Source organism: Stegodyphus dumicola, chromosome 1, assembly GCF_044657685.1.
Source record: "Stegodyphus dumicola isolate Sdum_Otavi_A_Nest chromosome 1, ASM4465768v1".
Taxonomy (NCBI): Eukaryota; Metazoa; Arthropoda; class Arachnida; order Araneae; family Eresidae; genus Stegodyphus; species Stegodyphus dumicola.
In genome coordinates this window covers 294,273,933-294,292,703 of record NC_140768.1, presented here as the reverse complement: position 1 = coordinate 294,292,703, position 18,771 = coordinate 294,273,933, and the positions used below count along the sequence as shown (strand labels likewise).

Below are 18,771 nucleotides of genomic sequence, written 5' to 3'. Positions count from 1 at the left end.
ATGGACCGAGGAAGCAAAAGAAAAATTTGACCAATGCAAAAAAAAAAAAAAAAAAAAAAAAAAAAAGATCTGGCAAATGCTGCATTGTTTTCCTAATCCTGACTCATCATTAGCTCTGTTCAATGATGCTTCGAACTATGCAGTTGGATCTGAACTGCAACAGTGGGAAGAAGGCAATTGGAAACCCATAGCTTTCTTTCCCAAAAAGTTAACTGTCCTCAAAAAGGATATAGCACTTATGATAGGAACTCTTAGGAGTATACCTCTTGATCAAACAATTCAGCCACATTCTAGAAGGAGGCAGTTAATTTACACTGACCATAAAACATTGATGTTGGCTTTTCATAAAAAAAAAAAAAAAAAAAAAAAAAAAAAAAAGACAGAGAAGGCCTTATTTAGACAGGTTCGTCATTAACAATATATCTCGGAGTTTTCAACAGATATATATCACATTGGCAGAAAAGAAAAAGATTATGATAAAATTGCGGATGCACAAATCAATAATAAAGATCTCAACGAGCTATGCTCAAAACTATCTTTACATTTTAAGTCGTATCCTTTGGACACTGGTAAACTACTTTGGTGTGGTATTTCAATAGCAAAAATTTGTCCATTTATACCTCAAGATTTTTGGAAGCACATACTTGCAAAATTTCACAGCTTAGCTCACCTTGGTGTGAAGTCTACATTTAAACAAATACTTCCAGATTTATTTAGCTAAACATTTGAAAGGATATAACCCAGTAGGCAAAACTTGTATCCATTGTAAAAAAAAAAAAAAAAAAAAAAAAAAAAATTTCCACACATATGTGTGCACAAATTGCCACTTTTAAAGGAGTAGGTGATAGATTCAGTATTAGTCCCATTGATATTATAACCCTGTTTCCTACTTGTGAAGGGAAAACACAATGCCTAAAATGCATTGATTGATTCACATGTTAGAAGTTATTCCTGAGCAAATGAATGATGAAACAGTAGCTCGAGAATTTATCACTGGATTTCAGTCTTTGGAATGCCATACCGTGTAATCACTGATCAAGGTAATAAGTTTCGATCTGAACTTTTCAAAACATTGGTGTTATTTGGAGATTTAAAGTATGCACAACAATGGCATATCATCCCCAATGTAATGGAAAAATTGAAAAGATCCACCGAACTTTAAAGGCTGCAATCAGAGCACACAATTCTATTGTCAACAGCTGTGTTAGTGTTAAGATTGGCTCTGCGTGGTGATACAAATTACACCATTGCACAGATGTTTTATGGAAAATGTATCAGGTTACCTGGAGAATTTTTCAACAAACCACAAGATATCTTGTATACCAAGATGTTTGCTAAAGAACTACAGAAACAAGTGGAAGTGTTAAAAGAAACTCGCCGAAATCCTTCTCAAAGTTTTTGTCCATAACGACTTGTATCATGTTTTCATACGCATTGATAGAATTTGAAAACCATTAAAATCTCTTGATGATGGACTCTTTCCAGTTGTTAAGAGATACGACAAGTATTTTATTGTGATCATCAAACGCAGAGATGTCAATATATCTATAGACAGATTAAAACCAGCGTTTCTACTCTTATATGCGCCCTAAGATCACCAAATGTGGCGATATGTGTTCTGTGCTGGTTTTTGGCATGATTATGTGTTGTATGGCAACCCTTTAGATGTTGAATACACTTTTGCTGGAATGTTTTAATTCCTTGTTCGTGCGTGTTTTGGAATGGCCTATGTTGCAATGAGAGACGGGGTTGCAGGAGGGTCTGGAAGATTATTTGTAGTGGCTGTGCATGATAGAAGTAAGGAAATGCTGATGCAGTGTATTAAAGAGTGGATTGAGCCTTGTACAACTATTTTTTTGCATGGCTGGAAATCTTACAAGGATTTAGGAAAAGAAGGTTTTCAACATTTATTTGTGAACCAAAGTATGAATTTTCTGGATATAGTGTCCGGCTGTCATGTAAGTACGATAGTGATTACATGGTGGCATGAAATTAGTATTTCTGCTGTTCGAAAAAGAATTAATTCATGGTAAGTGCATTTTATTTCATTCTTGTTCTTATTTTGTAGAATGTTACGTTCATTGTTTTTTTAGTATGAATTTCTGTCATTATTGTTTTTTTTAATTGTTTGAAATTTATTTTAATTATTTTAATTAATTTTGTTGATTAATGCATAGTGCCTAGATTCTGCAATTAGTAGATATTTATTAATGTTGAAACAGAATGCTGTGTACTTGGTATTCTTTGAAATTAATTTTGTTATGTTAATTTATTAAAGCGAGGTGTGCGTAGTTTGTAGATTGTTTTGCTGCCTACATTGTGCAATTCCTAGATTTTTTTTGGCACAGCTTTAGTATAGCCCACCTGGAATTTTAAACAAAAAAAAAATATCACCAAGAGCGGCGATAAATGATATGATCTGGTAACCCAACGCAATGTAAACAAGAGGATGGAATTACGGTTACAGCTAATTTAGTAGTCAGTTACATTTATTCAATTTCAATACAAATTACCGACATATCCGTTTACTCAAAGTTTAATGCACGTGCCTTGTATTCTTACTTTTCCGGTATAGATTTCTCTTAAAATTTGTCTCACGCTGCGTTGCAGGAGGAAATACAGCATTTTAAATTAGAATTCTACTAAAATTAATATCTAAATACACAATTCGTAACACTGTTATTGGCGATTGTTTAACGCTCAGATACCGTGAATACTATTTTGTATATATATTTTTGGCTACTTGAGGTGATATTTTTGCGTTTAGTTATTGCTTGCTCTAAAACTGCTGTTAGTGATGTTGTAATTAAATATCAGGAGATTATAAAGGAAAATTTAAGGTGGGAGTTTTCAAACAAGCGTAAAATTTTGGAAACAGATATTTTATGTATGAATTAACAATAGAGTATGAACGTTTTAGAGGATTTTTGATGGATTATCGATTATTGAAGGATAACGTTTTCTGTGAAAAATTTAAGATACCATGCTGGTTAGTTAGTCAGAAAAGTCATCGAATGGTAGTATTTGCAAGAAATGTACGGCTGAGAAATCAATTAGGCTAGGATCTTGATTCGCCTGTAGTAAACTCAATTTTTCTAGAAACTTTTTTTTTTTTTTTTCCAACGCGAATTAATGGAGTTGCTTATGCGCGAATTTCTGCAATTCTCCGATTTCTTTTAAGTGAAAGCAGATTTTTAGTATATGAGCAATGCAGAGTCTATTCAATTTCTGATTTTTAAGTAAAAAGAGATCGCTATATACATGGGCAAAGCCAATGCAGCGCGCAATGCCGAGGTTGTGCGCGGTACCTAGTTTGTGCAATCCTAGGATGTTTTTTTAAGTGAAAATAGATCGATGTGTACATGGGCAAAGCCGATGTAGTGCGCGGTGCCTAGTTTGTGCAATTATAGGATTTTTTTTAAGTGAAAATAGATCGATGTGTACATGGGCAGAGCCAATGTAGTGCGCACTGCCGAGGTTGTGCAATTCTCTGATATTTTTAAGGTGGAAATAGATGGATGTGTACATGGACACCGAGCTTTGATGTTTTTCGGGCGAATTTCGTTGTGTACAAAGGAAAACGAGATAATGTGTGATGACGAGCTGTAATGTAATGTATTTTATATGCAATGTTTAACATATCGTTTGTGTATTTTAAATTTGTATTGTTGTTTTAATTGTGAATTATATTTAAGACATCATTTTTCATTTAAATTGTATTTTAATGTTTTGGTTTTGATATGTTTATAATGCTTTCCGACTTACGATATATATCGATAGCCCGACGATCTACTCAACAGTAGCAAAACTGTAAACTTTGACCCTATAAGTAACTTTTACCTCATTATTATAATACGTAGTGTTTGCAAACGTAATCGCACTTGATAATATGAGTTCTTTGATAATACAGTGTCTCACAAAAGTGATGGGACACTTGTGCTTTACAAAAGGAAACTGTAATAAAATAAATTAAAAAAACATGTAAAAATTTTTTGTGGGTGTGTTTCATACTTAAATTTAGTAACAATTATTACATCACATACATTTTCTCAAAATATTAATTTAATAAAAATACAATTGTTTAGAACGGAGCAAAAAATGTTTCACATAAGTGATGGGACACCATTAGATACTACTACGTACTATGCAACAAAAATCGTCTGAAGTAAGCAATAAAAATATTTTTTGGGGTTTTTATTTTTACTCAAAGCAATTGGCAATAATTTATCGCAATCGTCTGCAGTATTTCTCTCCAGTTTGTTTTGGAATATTTGTGTTTTTTATCTCTGTGCAGCCATGAATGCTAAACGAAAAGAAACTTTCCCTGAAATTCGAAAATTAGTTATTAAGTTGCATATTGAACGTGGAAATTCTATTAGAGAAACTGCTAAAACCGTTAACCTGAGTCATTCAACAGCTTTTAATATCATTAAACGATATAAAAAGAATCATATGATTCAGGATAAAGAAGACCTGGCCGACCATCAAAGCTATCCAATGGACTAAAGAGAATTATCGTTCGAAATATTAAAAAAAATCCAAGAATGAGTGCTCCCAAAGTTGCTGCTGATTTACAAGCATTATATGGAGTAATTGTTAATCCTGAGACTATTAGAAGAGTAATTCGATTTGCTGGATATCACGGTAGAGCAGCCAGGAAAACATTCTTCGTGAGTGAAAAGAATAGAAACCTCAGACTGGCTTTCGCAAAATCCAACATAAATGAGAATTCTGATTACTGGAATGAAGTTATATTTGCTGATGAGAGTAAATTTAATATATTTGATTCTGACGGTAAAATCTTGGTGTGGAGAAAACCCAGGAAAGAATTTCGCAAACACACCATTTCTTCAAAACAACAATTAAAATCGATGCTTCAAGAAGAATGGGGTAAAATCACTCCAGAAATCGCAAAAAAGTTAGTCGAATCCATCCCAAGAAGATTTAATCATGTTTTAAAAGTAAAAGGAAATCTAACAAAATATTAAAACCTTTTATAAAGTAAAATTTTTGGATAAATATTTGATGGAAAAGTAAGTGTCCCATCACTTATGTGAGCCATTTTTTGCTCCGTTCTAAACAATTGTATTTTTATTAAATTGATATTTCTAAACAATTGTATTTTTATTAAATTGACCTCGGCATTGCGCACTGCATTGGCTTTTGTAAAGCACAAGTGTCCCATCACTATTGTGAGACACTGTATGTGTGTGTGTATGTTAAGCATTGCTTAGTGTTCCTAATTTGTAGTATTTATTTCCTTATAATATTTTCTTTCATTGCGAGAAATTAAATTTTTTATTTATTTATGTGTAGAATTCTAGTATGCCTGCCTACAAAGAATATAATGTGATTTAGAAATTTAAGAACCTGTTTTACTTAATGTGAAGTTAAAAATTTTTAGAAAATAATGAAATTTGTCTACTTACTGGTACATAAGGGATTATACTGGTATATAAGGGATTATGTTGTTACGTAGCAAAACGTTAATTTGTAAATATGATAAAATTGATATGTTCCAGAGTATTAATTAAAAAAAACTTTTTTTTATTTGTATAAATGCTAAAGCTTAAAAATCTTTGAAAATATGGAAGCTGTGTGAAATACAAGTATGAGAGACTGCGACGTTCTTTATCGTTGTAATAACTGGTAGAATTCGCTTACTGTATCATGATAATTTTAAATATAAACAATTTATTATACTTATTTTCAGTTACGCCTAAGCTCAGAAATGTAAATTTAAAGAATTTGATGTTAATTTACAATAATAAACAATTCATTATTTTTTTAAAAGAGAAAATACAAATTACGCGTAGCATGGAGAATACATTGTGACGTCACACCAAATTATTTATTAAAGGTGAAATAGCTAAAGGTTTCCGGTATTGTTTTTAAAATTACATCCTTTTAACCTTAATCATTTTTATAAATCATTTCTTAATATTTCTTTCTCTTAAAACCGTGTATAATAGTCATAAACTTATTTCTATTATCCACGATTTCTGGTGAAATCAAGATGGCCACCATTTTTTTAAACACGGAGTTTCGTCGAAAATCTGGATGGCAACCATTTTTCAAAACAACGTAGTTCATGTGCTTTGGCGCCAAACCAAATTCGCCAAACTTTGAAGGTGGGCTATACTAAAGCTGTTCCTTTTTTTTAAGTTAAAATATATCGCTGTGTACATGGATTCGTGTCAAATATTTTTGGTAAGAAACTTTACGTTTTTGTTATCTAAATTTTTTGTTTTTGTTTTAGATTTTTAGCTTAAATTGTGTATTCAAAAGATTGTTTTTTTCATGTGCGAAAACCGTGTTTTTGGGGACATTTTAGGCTTAAAGTTCAAAATGTAGACAAAAAATTTAGATAGTAATATGGCACCGTGGTTGGCGAGAAATTTGGCGTCTTGAGGGTGCATATAAGAGTAGTTCCAAACCAGCATATTTGCTGTTAACTGAGGTGAACACTCCACATCATAAGCAATCAGATAGTGCACAAACATTGGCCAATGAAAATCTAACTGCTCATCAGCAACCTGAAAAACAAGAATCAGATTTGCTGGACAGTCATAAGAAAGCTACATGCTCTGGTAAACATGTGAGGTTTCCAGCGCATTACAAAGATTAATTACATGCTATTCATTATTGTCATTTCATATATTTTTTATATTTATATACATATATCTCCTTTTCAGATTAATATACATTGCATATACACTGAAATGTTTGCTATTGTTGAAAGTTTTAGAGTGCATCGTAACTATATTGTTACTGATGAAGGAGTGATGTAGCAGCTCCCTCTTCATTTATATTTGTTGTTACGAAGTTTAGTTTCTGTAGATTGGCAACAAGAAAGAAGGGAAACAAAAAAATGAGTTCGCTTTGATATTATAACTCTAACATCTTGTATTATTATGAATTAAATTATGCTTAATTCATTCTAGAATTATCATTTAAGTTATTAAATGATTATGTGTATTGACTCAGCGTAGCATCCAAAATAAGTGTTCACAGTATCACACAGTACGATCAGTAGTTATACTTCAGACTGCTAAGAACGTTAAAATGCAGCGCAAGCAAATCGCATCTAAAAGGTCAAGCTTTCAATACTCAGAAATCGCTTTGAACTAACAGCACAACAGCAGCTGAGGGAAGATTCTCTTTCTGGCTTTATACAGCCAAAAGTCGTTAATTCGGACACCCATAATTCGGAATGATCTATAATCCGGACCTCAAAACTAAAATCTTTCTGCGCATGCGCCGCGTTGACACTTGCGCATAGGCGTTTACATGTGCGCGTAAGACCTTTTACGACTGCGCATATGAGTGTGCGCAAGTGCAGAATACGTTTTCGCGTGCACGTTTTATGTATAATGGACGTATAAGCTAAAATTATCTAATTATCTATTTCAGTTAATGTTGATGATTGTGTTGTTCCTTAATTTTCGAATTGGATCCGGCTTATTATTTTTTGCAGACTGTAAGAGCAATTTTATAAAAGTAAGCTTAAACTTTCGATTATATCAAATAGAATTTCCGATATATATTTGTTAATATGTAAAGGACCTAAAGCGAAAGTATGTTTTGAAATCCGAAATCTGTTTATCAATTTCAGGCTGCTCGGGGGGGGCGTTATGAATTGGAAGTTGATCTGTCAGCACTATCCTTATCTTCAGCCCAGATGTTTTTATTTTATTTGGCATATAATTAAAGATCAGATGTTTTTATTTTATTTGGCTTATAATTCCTTACCAAATGTAGTATTTCATCTCGATATGCTCCGTCTTTGATATGATTTAAAACAAGTTCCTCATCATTATAATTCGCTTCGGATAGCGAAGAAAAGTGACAGAGGTTATTGAAAACGAAAATATTTCGATTGACAAATTAGTCCGTGTTCTTGACACAGCAATTATAGAACTTGAACAGCGGAACTTTGTAACTGAACAAGAAATTATGTCTGTTTAATAAAATTAAAGAGAAAGTATTATCACATGAAACGAAACAAAACTTAAACAACTTACATTGAAAGAAATGTTTATTTAAGTAAACAAATAAAAATTAAGCTTTTTCTTTTTGCAAATTTTGATACCCTTTAGATCATAATTGTTCTTTATTTCATAAATTACGGTTTCATATTTTTAATTTTAGAATTTCTGCATGCCATCTTACGAGATTTAAACTGATGATCTATAATCCGGAAAAATCGATAATCTGGAATCGACGAAGTCCCGACGAGTCCGGATTAACGACTTTTGACTGTATAGTGTTTACATAGCTGTCGAGGTATTTCGGCTAATCTTTGGAATATGGTAACAGGTAGTTTGGCTACATTTTGGTAAGGCGATAAAGGTTACTAGCTAGGACTTTAGCAGTGTATATGGATAAAGTCAAGAGTGTGCGCAATACCATTTTTGTGCAATTCTGGGATTTTTTTTAAGTGAAAATAGGTCGACGTGTACATGGTTACCGTGTACATGCAATTCTTAAAAACACAGCAAGCAGTTTGCGATTCTGCACTTTTTCCCAATTTTGCACCTAATCTTCGTCATGATTAAGCACTTTTGTTTCATAAAAGTTCTAGCATAAGCGTAATTCCGCTAGCAGATTGTTGAAAAAAAATGGTTGATTTAAAAAAAAAAAAAAAAAAAAAAAAAAAAAGTCCTTTACGTCGTGAAAACAAAATGGCGTCCAAAGAAAAACTAGCAGGTTGCTGTAGCAGGGTTGGTCGCCAAAAAATCGCCAAGTTACCATAATCCAAAGATTAACCGGTATTTCTAGTACTTTCTATTTCTTGAAATTAGTGGAAGGCAAAATGAGGGTTGAATTAAGGTTACAGCTAATATAGTGATCAATTATATTTATTCAATTACAATACCTATTATGGTGATAAAGGGACTGGGCCAAAATGGTGACTTTTGACATTTTCTCGCCAAAATTTTTGCCAGCTTCCCGATATCTCACCAAATTAACAAGATAGCCATTTATCCATGCTAAGAGACTTGCCCCTGTATTCTTGTTTCTCTGGCAGAGCATCTTTACTCTAGATTTTCAGGTTACATTATACAGAAAAATTCAATTTTACATATAGTTTCATTAAAATTATCATTAGTTTCATAAAAAATCATAACAACGTTTTTATTATACAGATAATTAGCGTCTATGTTAGATTCTGTTTTGTACTGTACAGTGCAGTGGCCAAACTACTATTGTGTAATTTTTCTTATTTACGATTTTGTCTCAGTCAGTTTCTGCCATCTTGACCCTCCAATGCCTCAGTCCTCCATCTATTGACATTGAAGTGTCTAGTGTGCAAATATAGAAAAATAACACTTCTCTGACTCCAATGGAACCAATATTTTATTCCTTACGAAGTTATAGATTCTTATTCATAACATTTATTTACATTTTAAATGCACGTTCAATCGTGTGACAGAAAACCGAAGTTTGTTTACTTCATTCTTTGCGGAGACTAGAAGGTTTTGCCATTCCGCTTTAACTAAATTTAATTAGAAACTTGATGGAACTGAAGCAACACTACACACCCCCTTCCTTGTGACAGCGATTATGGAAGATAATCTTTAAAGTGACTGGGGAATTTCACATGTCTGCCAGTTCTAGTAGTCTTGGTTTCATGATGAGTTTCTGAATTTTCTTCTGTGTTCTTGAGTGCAGGTGTTTCCCCAAGTTCCACTTTCTTGGAATGGGAGTTTTGGAAAGGAATATCAGAATCTTGCACTAGGAAACATGGCTTTAGTCTGTCTATTGAAACTCTTTTAACTTTTCCTTGGATTTCAATATCGAAGTACTTATCCTTTCTTGCTCTTACAGGATACGGTCCAAGATAGACAGGCTGTAGCGACGAATTATTAATGTTGTTGTATAGGAATACGTGAGAACAGTTGGAAAGATGTTTAGAAACAAAGACTGTTCTATTTCCATGGGTGGTGGTAGAACTTGGCTTCATAGCTCTTATTATTTTCTGAAGGTTTTGAGAAAATTCAGACTGTTTCATATGAGGTACTGTTGAAAAGAATTCACCGGGTAATGCTAAAGGGGTTCCGTATACAAGTTCTGCGGATGAGCAACCTAGGTCTTCCTTGATGGCAGATCTTATGCCTAAAAGAACGAAAGGCAATGCTTCCAGCCATGATTTTGATTCGAGTAGATGACATTTGAGACTTGCTTTTAAAGTTCGGTGTTGTCTTTCGATCAGGCCATTTGCCTGTGGATGGTACACAGTTGTAGTGTTTGTATGAAAACCAAGATATTTTCCTAAAGCTTGAAAAAGTTGGCTATCAAATTGCCGACCTTGGTCAGATGTTATGTGATTCGGAATTCCAAAGCGTGAAAACCAAGTATAAATCAAAGCTTCAGCAATAGATTCTGCTGATTGATCTTCTAACGGTACCGCTTCGATCCATTGTGTATAACGATCGATGATGGTTAGAAGATATTTGAATCCTTTGCAAGGAGGTAGTGGACCCACCAGCTCTATGTTTAAATGCTGGAATCTGTGTGGAGGTACTTTGAATTCTCCCAAAGATGAATGTGTATGTCTGTGAACTTTAGATCTTTGGCAAGATAAACATGCTCTAGTCCATAGTTGGCAGTCTTTATGGGCCATATGAAACGTCGTGTTATCAATTTTATCATGGATCTTATTCCAGGATGAGATAAATTATGGATTGAAGAAAATATTTTCTGCTGAAACTTTGCAGGGATGTATGGTCGATTATAATTTGTAGAAGTATCACAGTAAATTTTCTTGTCGCTGTCCGGTATAGGGATCTGTAAGATTTTTAAGTTTGGGTTGTTTTTTAGTATCTCCAAGTCGTCATCTTCTTGACAGTCTACTATAGTTTGTAAGTCTATTGCAGGTGGTACAGAAATGGTGTCTATGCGAGAGAGAGCGTCAGTGACGGTATTTTCATGCCCTTGTATGAATCGGATATCGGTTGAGAACTGGCCAATATATGACAGTTGTCTAGCTTGTCGTGGTGAAGCTTTTTCCAAATTTTGTTGGAAGGCAAATGTTAGTGGTTTGTGATCCGTGTATATTGCAAAAGTTCTCCCTTCTAAGATGTATTTGAAATGTTTTACTGCTGTATAGATGGCTAAGAGTTCTCTGTCGTAGGCACTATATTTTTGTTGTGCTGATGTCAAATTTCGGGAAAAGAAACATAAGGGTTGCTTTTCATTATTCACGATCTAATGTAAAACGGCTCCAATGGCAGTATTGGAAGCATCAGTTGTTAGCGATATTTCAGCCTTTTCAGATGGGTGAGTTAAGTTTGTGGCATGAATAAGTGCATCTTTTAAGATCTGGAAGGCGTTTCTTGTTTCTGCCGTCCAGGTTATTTCTTTTCTGCAGTTCTTTTTAATACCACTGAGCAATGTTGTTAACGGTTGTTGCAATTTCGCACAATTTGGTATGAATCTGTGATAAAAATTCACCATACCTAAAAATCGTCTTAAACTAGTAAATGACTTTGGTTCTGGGAAATTTTTTATGGCATCAACTTTCGTTGAAAGAGGTTTAAGTCCTTCAGCTGACACTTTGTATCCCAGGAATGCAAGTTTTGCTTGACCAAATTTACACTTTGCCGCATTAATACACAGGACATATTCGTTTAGTCTCTCGAGGACTGCTCGTATATGTTTTCGATGAGTTTCTTCATCTGGGGAGGCTATTAGAATGTCATCCAAATAGCAAACCATGAATTCTAGTCCATTCAACACACTGTTCATGAAACGTTGGAACGTTTGGGCCGCATTTCCTAGGCCAAACGTCATGAATGGGAACTCGAATAAGCCAAAGGGAGTGAGAATGGACGTTTTCGGTATATCTTCTTCGCAAACTGGAATTTGTTGGTATGCTCTAATGAGGTCTGTGGATGAGAAAACTTTTTTTCCAGCTAAAATGGAACTGCAATCTGTTAAAAATGGGAGAGGGTATCTATCAGGAATCGTGGCGTTGTTTAACGCTCGATAGTCTCCACAAGGTCTCCAATCACCTGATTTCTTCATAGCGAGATGTAGTGGGCTCGACCAGTTACTTTTGGATGGCCTGCATGAACCCATTTGGAGCATAAATTCAAACTCTTTTTTAGCCGCTTTGAGTTTCTCAGCTGATAGTCTCCTGGCTTTAGCGAAAACTGGTGGACCTCTGGTTTCGATATAATGTTCGATGTTATGATTTTTAACTTTATTATTAACTACATTCAGTTTTAATAAATCAGGAAAATCGTTAATGATACATTTATATGGATCATTTACGGCATTTAAAATCGGAATATTATTATTGTTATTTTGAAAACAAGGAGTTCCATTGGTTGTTAAGAATGTAGTACCATCAATCAACTTGCGATTTTTAGAATCTACCAAAATGTTAAAATTTGCAAGAAAATCCATGCCTATTATCGGTTTGTTTACCTCCGCAATTACAAAAGGCCATGTGAATGATCGTCTGAGTCCAAGATCAAGCTTGAGTAATTTTTGGCCATATGTTTTAATTTTCGTACCATTTGCAGCAAAGAGTTCTAATTTTGAGATTTTTTTTTATCTGCAGGCAAGGGAGGAATGACAGAAATTTCTGCCCCGGTATCTATTAGAAATTGGGTAGCCGATTCTTTGTCGCTGATGAAAAGACGACTCAGCTGCACCCCTCCGTCGCCAATGAGAGACGGGGAGCTGGTTTTCCGGACTATTTGTCTGTGATGTTGATGAGTAGTTGCAGGGTTGTTTACACTTAAATGACTTATCACCGAATTTTTTATGATAGTAACAAATATCACTAGATCTGTTACCACTGTAACTCCTATCTCGTGATTTGGATCGGTTACTACAATAGGGACGACTGTGGCATTGCTTGTTTAAAGCAGAAACTTGTAAGCTAAGTTCACTAACATGTTTTTGTAAACTTTCAATCACTTCCGTTTTTACTGTTATGGATGATGCAGCAGGTATTTGGGGAGTAACAGGGTTTAATTCCCAAATCTTATCGGCCATTGTAGCCACTTTTGACAAATCTTCACTACTAACAGATATAATGCTACGCATATTAATGGGTAAACGTTGTAGCCACAATGTTTTTAGGAAAGTATCTGTTACTTTATCGCTCGCCAAATTACGCATCTCACACAGTAATTGAGATGGCTTTTTATCACCCAGTTCTAACTCACTCAGTAATTTTTGGGTTTTTTGAGTCTCTGAATCAGCATATAATGAAATTAGTCTGTTTTTAATTGCCTCATATTTATTATCTTGTGGTGGACTTAGCAAAATATCAGATACCTGTGACAAAATATCGGGTTCAATGGAACTTATAACATAATCATATTTTGTTTGATCTGCATTTATTTTTGCATTTCTAAATTGTGCTTCTAGTTGAATAAACCATATTTTAGGATCTGGCTTCCAAAAAGGAGGAACTTTAACACTTACCTTGGCGACAGATGCAGTTGTTGCTTTAATTTCGGTTTCGTCTTCATCAGCCATTGTAGAATTCGATAACATCCGGGTCACCAGTGAAGTGTCTAGTGTGCAAATATAGAAAAATAACACTTCTCTGACTCCAATGGAACCAATATTTTATTCCTTACGAAGTTATAGATTCTTATTCATAACATTTATTTACATTTTAAATGCACGTTCAATCGCATGACAGAAAACCGAAGTTTGTTTACTTCATTCTTTGCGGAGACTAGAAGGTGTTGCCATTCCACTTTAACTAAATTTAATTAGAAACTTGACGGAACTGAAGCGACACTACAGACATCAATGAATTTAACCACTTTTCCACATTGTCTAGCCACCTAATCTGTGGCCTTGTCTGGAAATTGGAATGTTAGTTTCTTCAATTATAAATAACAATATTATATTGTTTTGAATTATATATATATATATATTTAAATCATATTAGTGAAATTTTAGTATTTTTTTTGTATAATGTAACATGAAATGTTTGAAAGAGATGAAGCTGTGCTGAAAAAATAAAATTGTAGGGGCAAGTCTATTTTATTTAACATTGAGGTAAATGACATGATTTGGATTTACTACAGTCAAAAGTCTTTAATCTGGACTCATCGGGACTTCGGCGATTCCGGATTATAGATCATCAATTTAAATCTGGTAAGATGGCATGCAGAAATTAGAAAATTAAAAATATGAAACCGTAATTTATGAAATAAAGAGCAATTATGATCTAAAGGGTATCAAAATTTACAAAAAAAAAAGCTTAATATTTATTTGTTTACTTTATTAAACATTTCTTTCAACGCACACATGCGTAAAGCATACATTATGCATAGTCGAAATTAGAAAATTGCAACCAGAAAACTATTTGATGTGTATTCGTGATATTTATAATTACGAGAAATTTGATTTAAATCATATCAAAGACAGAGTACATCGAGATGAAATACTACATTTAGTGAGGAATTATAAGCCGAATAAAATAAAAACATCTGACCTGAAGATAAGGAGATAAGAATAGTGCTGACAGATTAACTTCCAGTTCATTGCGCACCACAACGTCCCCCCGCAGAGCAGCGTGAAATTGATAAACAGATTTCGGAATGGTTAGAGAAATAAAGGATATGCCTTTATCCATTTTTTGCAGCAATTCCACTTTTTGTGTGATGGTCATCGAAGCATGCTTTCGCTTTGTAGATCCTTTGGCAGCTCCAGAATCGGAAATTCTTTTTGACATAATCGAAAGTTCAAGCTTGTTTTTATAAAATTGCTCTAACTGTCTGCAAAAAATAATAAGCCAGATCCAATTTGAAGATTAGGAACAACGCAATCTGCAACATTAACTGAAATAGATAATTAGATAATTTTAGCTTAGCTTATACCGTCCATTATACATTAAACGCGCATTCGTAAAGGTTATATGCACATGCGTAGACGCTTTATGTGTTTACGCATGCGCAGAAAGTTTCTAGCTTTGAGGTCCGGATTATAGATCATTTCGGATTATGGACGTCTGGATTAAAGACTTTTGACTGTAATTTGAAGTGTAACTACTGATTGAACTCTGTGATACAGAGAAGTGCTGTATGAGTAAAATTATGTAAAGTTCCAGAACTGTAATGTGTATCTTCTGGTAAAATAAATTTTATTAAGCTATCATCAGTTCTGTGTGCATTCAATCTATTACGAATGTGTATGCACATAAGAATATTTTTTAACCAATTCTTTATATTGGTAGGAAGAACTTCTGTGGCATTTGGAGTTGCAAAGAATTTTTGACTTTTTATATTTGCATCGATTTAAGGTACAATTGCAATGCTGAAATCCTTGAGTACCTAAATTAGAACTCTTAAAGCATGTTCTCTCAGACTTATTTTAATATCTGGTACTTCTTTGAACTTTTAATATCTGGTTACTTATACTGAAATAAAAGCTTTGCAGACAATAAAGTTATTTCTTGGTTTAAAATGCTATGTTTTCTATCTAATATTATAAGTTTTTATTTTCCTTAAAAATTAGAACAGCTTCCAATATTTCTGCTATCAATTTTCCCCCTATTTACATCTGGTATTTTTATTATTTTATTTATTTGAAAGGTTTCTTCTACATTTGCATTTGGAAATTTTAACTTTGGAAGTCATAAAATTTGTTCCATTTGTTGTGACAATTTGGCTGAGTGTCGAGCTTCTTGAATATTTTTTGAGGCTTTATCAGTTGCAAAAGAAGAATCTTCTATTATCTTCGCAGTTTGCCATTTCAACATCCACAAAACATTTTGCTTTTCTCCTTTCATCTTCAGTCTTTAATATTTCAAAGTTATGTTGTTATCCTTCTATTTGCCCAGCACTCGTATTTCTGTTTTTAATAGGGCTTGCAACGATTGACCTCCAGGTCTTCATTCGAATCACCCATGTTGTCATCAGTCATTGAACCTATATTCTCATCATAGATTACTCTCTAAAGTTGGACATCATTATTAGATTAATTTCTTAATCCAGCAAGATCATCAATTGTAATTACCAATGAAGTATTGACTGGCAAGTGGGCTCTTGAATGTACTTTAGTTTTACCTAGCGCCATAGTTGTCAAAAACTTTTTAAGTTAAAGATTACCCACAAACTATTTTGATGTGAATCTCTTGCAAGTGCATTCTTTTGACATTGAATATCAAAAATCAGAAATACTTATCATTTATATTTAAAGTTATTTATGGCTAAATGACAGATTTTAGTCAAAAGCTGTTGTTTTCAAGAAAATTTATGCCCAATAAAATTTCTTAAAATTGGAAAATTATGATAACCTGAAAGAAATTCAAAATAATAATAATAAAAAAACATATTTATTCAGCGTAGTTATATGATTAATATAACCCCCTTTCTTATATGATTTCAGGATTTTGTAGCTTCTAAATTTTGTGACTTTGCAGCTTTTATGCTTTTGAAATTTTCTTGGTTTATAACTAGAAGGAATCTAAGATTCATCAGCAGGAAAAGAAATATAAATTAATTGCTTCAGTGACTGTAGAATATACTAATTAATCTGCCTTAGTATTCTGGTTTTTGTTATGTAAGCTAACATTAAAAATTGTGAAATTACAAAAATTAACAGTGTATACAGTGAGTATTAAAATATTTGTAATTTATTAAAGAATTTAGGTTATACAAGAGTAAAGCAGTTTTCTTTTTCCCTAAACCTTTCTTTGCAATTATAGCTTGAAATGTTTGGTGGACTTGGGAAAGCATCAAGAAAAGACAAAGGAAAATGGGTACATAATCAGAGACCTCAGTCAGATGATTTTACTGACCAAGTTCAGAATGATGCAGAAAATAATTTAAAATCTCTGACAGATGAACAAATTAACATTCAGTTTGAGTCCATGTTGGTAAGAAATCGTTATTTATTAATTTATTTTTTGCTTATCATTTGACATATGGAAATTAATGTGCTTTCATAAAATTTCTAATTTAATTTACACATTAAAAATCATTATTTATTTTAAAGTTTATGGGACTTTCTGATTATCCATGCCCCCAATTTCAACATTTGGTAAAACTGCCATAAAACACTTGGTGAGGACTTTTTGGTGTATAATAATATAAATGAGTTCCAACCCGGATAAGCATTTATAGCATACACAATTGTTTCTTTTCAACAGCTTTTTGTTTCATTTAGTGTTAGACAAAGGAAAATATGGTTGTAAAATGTAAATATTGGCCATATAGAGTTTTGCTTATTTTCAAGTAAAATTCTTATAAAATGTTTTTCTGTATCATTATCTATGAACAGAAAAGTACCTAAAAGCCAAACAATTTTTTTTTTTTGGCCAATTTACAAAATTACAAATGAGTTGCCAACTTTTCATGGAAGGATGGATAATCAACCAAGTACCAAGTTTTGTTCACATTATCATCTTAATTTTAATGCTTTTTTGCTTGAATAAAGTATTTCATTTCTTTGGCTATGTGAGAACCTGGTAGATTTTATATAACACAAACTCCAAGATCCAGACTTGTTAGGAATTCAGCAATTCAGCAGATTTAAAAATTTCCAGATTTTAGAACATCAGTTTAAGTGTGCTTAGATGATACTAAGATGTGTCAGCATTGATTCTTATTGTTTAGGACAGATAGAAAAATGCAAAATGCTAATTCCCCACAGGTAGGAGCAATTGGTGTGCCCCCCCCCCCAGAGCAGGTACAACTGGTATAGCCATAGCCAGGTGTCCGAATTTAGCAGTGGCAAAAATTTTAGAATTTTGAGGAGCACCAAGCAGCAAAAATTAGGGGAAGCCTAAATTTTTAGAATTTAAGAGAGGCAGTGTGTAGTAGAATTTAGGGGCAGCAAAGTTCTTAGAATTTAGGACCAGCAGAGATTGCATCATGCACTAAAATGTGTTGTGCTGATCCTTCCCCTGTCCCCACAATTACTTAAAACTGAAAATGTGATGTTGGCCTACATCAGTTAGTGCGGTGTTATTGTTCATGATGCCACTCTCTAGTGTATATTTAACCCGGGTTTGATCTCGCTGGGTATGTCATACCCACCCCCTTTGTTTTTTTGCTGTTTCTCTTCAACCTTTTTTTTTTTTTTTTTTTTTTTAAATGGGTGATTTTTTTTATAGTTGCCCCCAAGGTAGTTTATAGTTGCCTTGGAAGAGAAAAATAAGGGAAAGAGTTCTGAAAATAGATATCTTGTAAATCTCCACTCCAGGGTATGTCACACCCAGTGCGAGCATTACTGTTACAATTCTGAATGCTGGTAGAACTGAAATCATACTCTCATTATGACGTGTTTTCGAAGTTATGAAGAAGAAATGTGACATTTAAGAAATTTACTTAACACTGTTTCTTCGGGTGAATAAAGTCTTGAGCAGGTCTTGTCTTTGTTATTTTCCGATAATGAAGAGGTGGATGATGAAGAAATTTACAATGAGCACGAATCTTCACCTGAGATAGAATCTGATGTAGGGGTCGATCTTTCTGATTCAAATGAAAGTGGCTATATTATAGGAAATAATGTAAAAAAATGAAGTAAAATGAAATTCCATGGAAATGTTAGAATTTTTGCTAAAAATATAAATTGTGGATGTCGTGGATGAAATGGCTGTAACGTATTCAACAGCTATAAAAACAAGTCATTGGCCTACAGCTTTTTTTTTTTTTTCCATGTTGAATGTTGCTGCAATAAATGCACGCATAATTTTTGTCATCAAAAAAAGAAACCACCTACTGGGCATTGAGCCCGATGTTCATTTCTAAAAACAGTGAATTTTAAGTGATAGAATATTATAAGAAG

At 33.4% G+C, this 18,771-nt stretch overlaps 1 protein-coding gene across 2 annotated transcripts in view; it reads left to right on the top strand.

The window, feature by feature from the left end:
* Positions 1 to 18,771, top strand: part of LOC118190364 (protein diaphanous-like) — an 89,578-nt gene that overhangs the window by 5,358 nt on the left and 65,449 nt on the right. For both annotated transcript variants that reach the window (XM_035361069.2, XM_035361070.2), the window contains exon 3: positions 16,688 to 16,858. In XM_035361069.2, the coding sequence (XP_035216960.1) occupies positions 16,688 to 16,858 (171 nt within the window). The remainder of the gene's footprint in view (positions 1 to 16,687; positions 16,859 to 18,771) is intronic.